Consider the following 10,746-nt stretch of genomic DNA (forward strand, 5'->3'; position numbering starts at 1 on the left):
CACAGACGTCATAATGGAATAAGAGCCTTCACTAAATAAATGTCTAATGTTGATCACAGAGTGCGTATACAGGATTAAACCCTAATAGTCCAGGCAAAATAACATTTTACAACAGACTAATTGTAACAGAATGTTTTTCACCATACATCATTTCTATGAGGTGTCCAGAACAACATACTAAAAGTCCTAAGAAATCCTAGTTGGGGAAATATGTTTAATTCTCATCAATCCAACATTGATTTACTGTATAAAGTCTATGGTACCATTAAGGCCAGACAACAATACACATCCTTTACTGCTATCACAATGAAACTTTACACAATGAAAGTATCCATGAAAAGTAACATTTTTTGTATTACAAGTTTCTTTGAAAATGAATATGAATATGCAAATGAGCCATACATTAATGGAATATGCCCCAAATACACACAAATAGTAAAGGAAAAAAAAAAAAAGCCTATTTGGGTGTATCTTGGGCATATTCCATTAGTGTATGGCTCATTTGCATGTTCAAATTCATTTTCAAAGAAACTTGTAATACAAAAAATGTTACATTTCATGAATACTTTTGTAAAGTTTCATTGTGATAGCAGTAAAGGAAAAAAATATCCCCATTGGGGTGTATTGTTTTCTGGCCTTATTGGCACCATAGACTTTATACAGTAAATCACTGTTGGATTGATGAGAATTAAACATGTTTCCCCAACTAGGATTTCTTAAGACTTTTAGTATGTTGTTCTGGACACCTCATAGAAATGATGCATGGTAAAAAAAAAAAAATTATATTACAATTAGTTCTATTTTTGGGTCCAAAATGAGCCAAATTAAAACGTTTGTGTTTACCTGGATGTGGCTCATCGCTGGTCTGAGCTTTACTCCCATAATCCTCCTCTCCCCACCAGGACGGCTGGCCGTACAGCGGCGTGGGCCGACTCACCGGAGCGTCTGCTGCAGAGTCGTCACAGTTTGACCGTTAACATCAGTTAACGCAACACACACGTTTACATTCACAGCAGTAAAGGAAACGCCAGCCCTTCAAAATAAAATCCATGACCGTATCTAATGGATCATCTGACCTGCGTGGGACAACAGGTAAAAACCTCACCACTTAATGACTGTTAACCCCTCGGTGCAACTCTGTACCACTGTAGTACTACTGTGATACTGTAGTACTACTGCAGTGGCAGCGACTGTCACAGCAGCAGCAGCCGCTCTACTGAGCTGATCTGCCGGGGCCAACCTCCGTCGTCATCCCGGGGGAGAAAACAAGCCAATTAAGTAACTTCTGACGGTCTTTCATACTTTCAATGAAGGTTTTAGATTTTTTGGGTGGTGGTTGACTAGGAGGTGCAGTCAGAGGTTGGATATCCGGCTGTGCCATGACGAATGCCTAGCTTTCTAGCTGCGGGCTGGCTGGCTGTGATGTGCTGTCAAAAAGTGTAGCTACAATCAAAGTGCTTGCATACTAGAGCGCATGGGCAGAACAGCGTGCACGTTGACTGACAGACGGGCCATCCAACCAAAGTTGTCTGAGACTAATTTGATTGGTCGGCCAGATTTTAGCCCCTACTCTTTACACAGATGACCAAATTTCGTCATTGATATGTCAAACCACTTATGTCATCAATTATTGTCTAATACTTAATCGATATAGGCTACTCAGATTTTTATATTTTTAAATAACGGTAGTATTAGTGGTAATAACAGTAGTAGTAGTAGTAGTACTGGTACCCTGTGTGAGAGTCTTGCTCTGACTCTTCTCCACTCGGCCTCGGTCCTCCAGCTCCACCTTCTTCACCTCTGAGGCCTTCAGGCTCATCTGCAGCTGACTGCTGTACTTCTCATGCTGCAACACACATACACACGCACACACACACACACACACACACACAGAGACACACAGAGACACACACACACACACACACACACACTCCTTAATAGAAGTGACAGGTCGACACTGCTTCATCATCACATTCAGGTCACACAGGCTTTATTACTGACAGGCCAGGTTGCTATGGTTACGACAGTCACAGTGACCACAGCCAATCACTGCTGACCACATACACACACGCACACACACACACACACACACACACACACACACACACACACACACAGACACACACACAAACACACACACACAAACACACACACACACCTTCAGAGCCTCCTCGGGGACTTTGTGTTGACTCTTCTCCAGAACGTAGACGTGTGAATGTGGAGAAAAGGTTAAGACCAACTGTGACATCATCAGAGAACACACACACACATAGAGACACACACACACACACACACACACACACACACACACACACACACACACACACACACACACACACACACAGACACACACACACACACACACACACACACACTCTCTGTGAAGGATATCATATCCGAAGCGGATGATGTCAGACAGCTTGAGGGTGATGTAGGTCTGGTCGGGGATCCTCAGGTCGTTGACAAACGTCTGCAACAAAAAGGAAAAGGAAACCATGACAACAGAAGGGTTTGTTTGTTGTTGTTGTTGTTGTGTTGTGTTGTTGTGTTGTTGTGTTGTTGTGTCCTGTCTCACCCCGTTCAGGCTGCCCAGGTCTTTGACCAGGTGTTCGTCAGTTGTTGGGTTGTAGTTGATGACGGCGTGTTGTTTATCCACACTACGGGACTGAGGAGCACAGCATCTTCATCATTATCTTCATCATCATCATCATCATCATCATCATCATCATAGCACAATAGCACGAACATAAAACTGTTTAAAAAAATTATATAAAAACATGTTTCTAAAAATATGTGAGAATGAGGAAAAGTAGGTTGGACTAGAAATTGTATTTCCTGAAGGAAATACGCGTGAATGCTGAAAGCAGCTAAGCGCCATTGCTGAATTAGCAAATGCAATTGACAAATAGTGCAAGTAGTGATCAACATGCAAAGGTATGACCAAGGGAGGAATAAAACCCACGAGCTCATGGTGAGTAGACCTTTAGGATCATCAGCCCAGTGATCTAACCACTTGACTACAGTTGCATTCAATGAGAGGCAGGTAAAAGATACCCCTGTGGGGCGGTGCGTGGCACAGTGGTTAAGGCGGCCGCCCCATGTAGAGGCTACAGTCCTCACCGCAGGCGGCCCCGGTTCGAATCCCGCGTCGGGCGGACCTTTCCTGCACGTTATTCCCCGTCTCTCTGCCTCCCCCTTTCCTGTGTATCTCTACTGACCTATCAAATAAAGGCAAAAAAGCCAAAAAAAATATATACTTAAAAAAAAGAAACCCCTGTATAATAGGCCCGTTGACTTCTGCTTAAAATTTAAAAAGTCTCTTAACGAACACCTGTAGCTAATTGAAAGCGGGGGAGGGGAGGTGAATTCTGCCTGTGACGTCCATTAGAGGGCAGCGCAGGACAAGAATTGATGGATACAAATCATTCAAGACGTTTGCTTTTCTCTGTTGCATTCTTGGTTTTCAAAGTTCCAGTGCATTTAAATCTTAGAGCAGTGGTATAAACAGCTAATGCAGGAATCGAACCCTGGACCTCATGATTGGAAACCCGGCAAACTAACCTCTCAACCACAGAGGGAGATAAAACATACTGAGTTTTATACCGTGATAAATCAAACACTGTCCGATGCAGCAGTAGTTTGAATAGTTTAAACAAGGAGCAAGTTATCAGAAATCAACAGAGGAAGACTGGGGGAATGATTCACTAACAGTTGTTGGGGCTGGATTTGAACTTACAACCTTCGGATCATCAGCCCAGTGACCTAAACACTTGACTACAGTTGAATTCAATGAGAGGCAGGTAAAAGAAACCCCTGTATAAGAGGCTCACTGACATCTGCTTAAAAAAAGGATAGAGTAGAAACGAGCCACAACAGGTAAGTAGAGGACTTTTTTTTTTATTTAACCTTTTTTGTCAGAAATGCACATGTGCTTTTAAAGGATTTATCTCAAAAACGGTACAAGATATGAAAAAGTTGTACACAGGTTGAATACATTAGAAGTTTGTCTATAGCTCAGAATTTGAAAGAAGTCTGTAGGTGAAAGTATGTGGAAGCAAATGAGGTTCAAAGGGAAGAAGAACTCGGAATAAGTATCAAGAAAATGGCCGAACTGCTTTCAGCATTCACACTAAATCTCATCTTGACTACACAGGTGAGTCTGTGACTGTGTCTTCTTGTCTTCTGTTTATCTGGTCTCATTGATGATGGAATGATGGAGTAGTGATAAAGGGATGAGAACTGAAAAGCTCTTTGACTTAAATATGGGACTTGTTTTTTAGGACACTAGAATGTGTTACTGATTGTATATGACTTTTTTTCTCTTTCTTTATCTTTTTTAAAGGTTAATTACCGTTTTTTACAATCTGGACCTTATTTCTATCATAAACTCCGATCATTTCCTCCCCCAGATAACTTTGGTGTCATTCCAAGTGGTTGTGATGAAATGAGCTCCAGCCGAGAGGCGCGTATATCCGTATAATGGAGTCTACAGGGCAGCAGAATGCAGCCTCTAAATAACACATTATCTGCAGAGAAACTCCTTCATTTCACCAATATTTAGTTCTGATAGGCTAGTGCTATTCCCCTCTGAGTCCGGGGTTAGCTGTTATCAACATCCGGGGTCTGTAGGTTGACCTACTGACCTCTGACCTGGATGATCTCAACTCTGAGCGCCGCGCGGCTCATTCTGATAATAATCATTCTGCTTCGGCATTCAGGTCCATTTTTATCTCAACCGGAGCTTTAGTGAGTCCAGGTTGAGGAGAGGAAGCCTGTGGAAGCTGAACTTCATCCAGCTGCTCATTTTGTTCTGACAAGTCAGAAACACGCAGAAATGAACCATAGCATTAGCGGTAGCAACAAGCCGCGCCATGCAGCGGCAGAGGATGTTGATAACAGCTAACCCCGGACTCAGAGGGGAATAGCACTAGCCTATCAGAACTAAATATTGGTGAAATGAAGGAGTTTCTCTGCAGATAATGTGTTATTTAGAGGCTGCATTCTGCTGCCCTGTAGACTCCATTATACGGATATACGCGGTTTCATCACAACCACTTGTAATGACACCAAAGTTATCTGGGGGAGGAAATGATCGGAGTTTATGATAGAAATAAGGTCCAGGTTATAAAAAACGGTAATTATCCTTTAATATGTTCAAAATAAAGACTAATCAATCGATCCTCTCCGTCTCACCTGCAGCATCAGCTCACAGTCCTCCCGTCCAACGAAGATCATCTCCTTGGGGAGTCGGTGCCGAGTCCCCGAGCTGCTCACCAGGAACCACGATGTCACACTCATCTTCACTGGTCGCCACGGAAACGCCAGAGCATCCTGGGAAACGGAGACGGACAGAGAGTTAGAGACCAGAACCAGGACCAGGACCAGAACCAGAACCAGAACCAGGACCAGGACCAGGACCAGAACCAGAACCAGAACCAGCACTGCATGTCCATATGACGGTTGAGAACGGAGCTCACTTTTCTTCGTCCAAAAAGACACACCAAAAAACATCCAAATACCTCCATGCTGCTCGTCTGTAATGTCCCTCTGGTATTGAAGCCCCGACAAATTGCTCAGAAAAAAATTAAAGGGACAACGAGGAGTTTCTATTTGGTTTTTAAAAAAAGTCTCACGTTAATGTGGATGAATCTACGTTACCCACACTGTACAGAAATGGCAGTTTGTCCTGTTTGTCGCGCCGAGTCGTCACGAGCTGCAACGCGAGTTTACCCGAGTAAGGAAAATTAATTTGATTGGTCGTTATCGAGCGGGCGGGATATTCAAAGCTTGGGGCGAGACCGAGCTCCGTGTGTGTGTGCGTGTCTCAGACGTTTGATTGACGGATGACGGATCCAATATCAGTGGCTGATGAATCGTGTACAGGCTGACGTATAATCCGTGCTCCTGCATTATCCAATATGAAAAAAACAAAACACACTTTCATCCTGGATTTACTCAAAAATAGAATTTTGCATAAAGTTTGGCCTACATGGTCTGATAGATGAGTTATTACACTAATTATATGACCCAGAGTGGGCTCAAATTCAATTTTCTTTTCTGTACAGCTTTAAGGGCCCATTTTAGATAAATCTATGGTTTTGTCTCTATGGTTATTTTGTTATTATTAGTGGTGGTGGAAATGCTGGGCGAGCCGACCAGCGTTTCTTTACTTTCGGTTTCGTGGCGAGTCATGAGAATAACGCCGCCGTATGAATCTCCGTTTATGGTGGGAACTACGACGGTATGTGATCGTCTTCCAACCTCTGACTTTAATTCTTGATGAATGAAAACATGAGTCTGTCTTGACCCGGTCAAAGAATTTCACGGTGCGGAGGCTCATAAATGTAGTGAGAAAACACTTTAACAAAACTCCTGATTGTCCCTTTAATTAAGTCTATATTTTAAGCTTGTTTCCTGGTCCGAAATTGGACAGACCAGGAAGAGGACATTACATACGAGCAGTATGGAGGTATCTGGATGTTTTTTGGTGTGTCTTTTTGTTACGAAGACAGTTGGTATCCATTAGCAACCGTCATATGGACATGCACTGCTACGCCGAGACCCCCTGTAACTCAGAGAAGCCACGGAGGACTCTGAAACTTCTCCCAGCCCTTAGTCCACATGAGGGGGAGGAGATCATGAGGGAAATTTCAATTTTGGGTGAACTATCCCTTTAATAAATAATCAGTTAATCCATCAAATCTGTGACGTCAGCTGATTTCCGTTTCCCCCTCGTCGCCGATCACGTGACGTCACCTGTCACTCTCTCTGAAGCCTCTTTTAATCTGACGGTGTCCTTGGAGATCTATGACATCATCACTGTTTCACCTGAACCGAGCCACGCCCATGATCTCACACACACACACACACACACACACACACACACACACACGCGCGCACACACACACACACACACACACACACACAGAGGATGCTGGATGGATGAACTAGCGGCTCGTCATAGATTTCCCACCGGGCTTCAGCGGCTCCTCCGCGGCTGCAGGCCGGAGGAGAGGCGCCTCCAGCCGGGGAGAGAGGCTGTCCTCCCCCGGGGAGAAGCTCCGGAGGAGGAGGAGGATGACGACAGACAGGCAGACAGACAGACAGACAGACAGACAGACAGGCAGACAGAGATGGAGACAGTCCGGTCCTCTCCCCTCCTCCACGCCCGGCCCCCCCCCCCCTCCTCTACCTCTGCTCCAGATGCTGATGCTGCTCCGCTCCGCTCCGACCGCTCAATCCGGGGCTGACGCGCTGCGAGGCGGACAAAGCATCAGAGTCGAGTCGGTCCCGTTCGGTTCTGTTCGGCTGGTTCCGACAGGATGCTGCTGATGATGCTGATGCTGAGGATGATGCTGCTGCTGCTATGGCATCTCCCTCTCTCTCCCTCCCTCTCTCTCTCTCTCCGCCGTCTCCTCCTGACGCACCCGCTGCCACCCGCTGCGTCAAGACGCAAAGACGCAGGAAGCGCCCGGACCCAGCCTTCAAAATAAAAGCCTCTGCATTAAAAAACCCAACGCGCTTCGCTTTACATTTTTAGGTTTTTGCTCCTCGTGGAAACAGCTAGAGACCAGAACTCAGACCTCAGCTTTTCTTCTCTCTTGTAATGTTTCTGTTTTATTCTGGGATGCATTTTGTCATTGTCTTCTGAATAACAACCTGTCTTTGTCAAAAGTAACATAGGCTACAGTAACATAAGGTTTGGTGTCTCTTTGAAAGACTCAAAGTTGGAATTTCTCTTAAATAACCTCATAATATTGGCAAAATACTTCATTCATAAATGTAAATCTCTAGATGTAACCCCCATTTTTTTCTATTTTCTTAAAAGAGCTCTCTATTTTTTGTGACTCCCTTCACCAGACCCCAGAAAACTAATGTGATGTATGATATATTATATATGATCCTAATTTTCTGTTTGTTTTCTATTTCATTTACCTTCTTTGTATTAAATATCTATTTATTTTATTTACTTATTTCATTTTTTACCTCAATTATAATTTATATATATACAGTAGCCTATAGCCTTTTTTTATTTTATTTCATGGCTTTCCTGTTCCATCTGTTACTGTGTTAAACTTTTATTGAAATGCTGACATGTTTAGCTCAGTTTCAAAATGTATTTTGTATTGAAATTTCTTCTGCTTGTGAGATTTGTAATACTAATAAAAAAAAAATTAATAAAAACTCAGACCTCGGGAAGACACGCGCCTGGTGCTCTTATTGTGAAGGCAGGGTGACTTCCGCTGTCGGTGGATGAACTGATGCTCAGCTGATCGACCTGCTGCAGGTTCACACACACTAAGATGTGGTTGATCAGTGATAAATAAATAAGATCAAGGAAGTATCTTTCAAAATTATACACAAAATATATCCACAAAAAAAAACATTAGAAAGATTTAAACTTTATTAAATCGAAAGCAACTGGATTTATTTAACCACCTTTGAAATACTATGACCTGGACTATGACCTGGACAAATGAGAACATGCACAGGCTTGATATTGAATACTCTGTGATTTCTGTGGCTTGTTTGATGAATCTATTGCACATTTATTTTTTCACTGTTTATATTGTCAAATGTTTTGGTTGAATGTACAAATCTTATTGAAAATCAATCAATCAATATGATTTTATTTACATCAATGCATTTTTTTATACATGATACTTCTATACTCTTTGTATATTTATACTTTTATATATTTTTTCTTCCCCTGGCTCAACAGTTTTGTTTTGTATATAATTGTTAAAAAAGTTAAAAAAAAAAAAAAAAAAAAAAAAAGTGAAATCAAGGTGATGATGATGATGGTGATGAAGATGAAGATGAAGATGAAGATGGAGGTGGTATCTATCAGGTCTGTGTGTCTTTCCTCGGTCAAACACCGGATGGCGTCGTTTCTTCACTGTGGTCCAGGTTGTCATGACAACGCCCATAAGGTGAACATGATCAGCAGCATAATTAACACACACACACACACACACACACACACACACACACACACACTGATGATGTAATAATAATAATAATGTTCTGCTTTTATTGTGAAGGAGCCCCACTCTCACTGTGACGTCATAAGTTCAAACAGGAAGGAAACGTTTCAGGTTTTCACAGTAAAACTCAGGGTGCGTTCCGATCGACCTTTAGGGTGCGTTCCGATGGCCCTCTAGTTCCCTGAGCAGTGGACTACACAGGGTGTGCCGCCATGTTAAGTGTGGTTCCAAACCGCAGGGAGCAGTTTGAAGGGAACTGTGAACTGTGCAGGGAGGGAGTGAACAACGGTTCCTCACTTCGCCCAGTTCACCGGATGTTGACAACCGATATTACCCATCAGCCATTGCGGTCCGTTTACGTGCGTTACGTAAATTGGTAGGGCTAATGGTTACCTGTCTAACTTTAATAACTCAGTGGCTCAATAAACGCTCCATGAAAAAATATTTTTTCCGGCGAATATCTTAGTTACAACCTGATTGAGCTAACAAGAGTAGTTTCATGTCGTGTCCCACAACGGGAGGGTTTTAACAGCTGACGTCCTGTTAGCTTAGCTGCGTTAGCTTAGCTACCGCCGTTAGCTTAGCTACCGCCGTTAGCTTAGCAACAGCCGTTAGCTTTCCTGTCAGCTGAGCCACTGATGCTTTCTACACATCCTGATACCCCCAAACTGAATAAATACCACGCATTGTAACACAAAACTGCTTTGCTTGTGCACACAGAAATAGTAATGTTTCTTAAATAATTTCAGATCTGTCTAAACGGTGATAGTGGCGTGAAACATTTTGAAACTTAAAAACTTTATTTTTGAACTCGACCGGAAACAGCTGTGACGTTGCAGGGTGTTCCGATTGGTGTAATATCGGTTAAATGAAGTTTCCTACGGCAGATTCCCTGTGCAGGGAGTAGGGAGTAGGGGGCTCTGTCCAAGTAAACTGTGGATCGGAACGCAGCTTCAGAGTTGAACCGTCAGCGAACCTTCACCACCATGACAACCAGACCAGACGCAACGTTAACTAGTTAAAACAGGACGACAACAACAACAACAACCCTGGTGTCATCTTTGTGTTGTCTTTAAAATGATGAACAACATTTATCCTTCTAAAGAATGACTTCGACTACGCTTTAATATCGGTGACAATTCATACACATTCTGTGAAAATGACATGAGACCACGGACCGTATCTTCTGACCATGTGATATAACACAAACATTCTGGGTTGACATCCACAATGGATCAAACAAAAAATAGAATTATTATTTATTTTTATTTCCAGCTGCTATCTCTTGTGATGATGTCACTTTCGGTTTGATCTTACAAAACAAATATGATGAACTCTGTTGCAATTTCATTCTTTGTCTAGCAAAACTTTTCATCCACTAGAATAGAGTTATGAAGTCATCCCCCAAATTTATTGTGTTCATGTATGAATTTAAATTGTACATGAAATCACTAAAACTCCTAAGAGAAATAAAGGCACAGAAACTATATGATAATTTAACTTAAAGACTTTTCCCACTGAAATGAATATGAAATCAATGTTTATTTTATTTTTGACTATAGGGTTAGGGTTACTGACTGAATGTATTCTATTGAAGCACTAATGTGTATGTTCCTATTGTGAGATAGGTTGCACTTATGTTGGTTGATGTTCACCTGGCATTCCCTTGACACTTGTGTACTATGTACTATGAAAAGTGCCAGTATTGTTTATTTTTGTACTTTTTCAATAAAGCAAAGGGGGAAAAAACTCTTTGTGT

The 10,746-nt window shown here is 42.4% G+C and overlaps 1 protein-coding gene across 1 annotated transcript in view; it reads right to left on the minus strand.

Annotated features, from left to right (window-relative positions):
- The window catches only part of cep170bb (centrosomal protein 170Bb), a 31,489-nt gene extending 24,292 nt beyond the window's left edge, over positions 1 to 7,197 (minus strand). Inside the window, exons 1-7 of the mRNA XM_085770951.1 lie at positions 7,193 to 7,197; positions 5,194 to 5,331; positions 2,576 to 2,665; positions 2,392 to 2,470; positions 2,159 to 2,217; positions 1,732 to 1,846; positions 844 to 945 (exon numbers count right to left, since the gene is read on the minus strand). Coding sequence (XP_085627077.1) covers positions 844 to 945; positions 1,732 to 1,846; positions 2,159 to 2,217; positions 2,392 to 2,470; positions 2,576 to 2,665; positions 5,194 to 5,298 — 550 coding nt within the window. The 5' untranslated portion in view covers positions 5,299 to 5,331; positions 7,193 to 7,197. The remainder of the gene's footprint in view (positions 1 to 843; positions 946 to 1,731; positions 1,847 to 2,158; positions 2,218 to 2,391; positions 2,471 to 2,575; positions 2,666 to 5,193; positions 5,332 to 7,192) is intronic.
- Positions 7,198 to 10,746: the final 3,549 nt, after the last annotated feature.

This window comes from Trachurus japonicus, chromosome 24 (assembly GCF_045865225.1).
Source record: "Trachurus japonicus isolate A0001 chromosome 24, Traja_1.0".
NCBI lineage: Eukaryota > Metazoa > Chordata > Actinopteri > Carangiformes > Carangidae > Trachurus > Trachurus japonicus.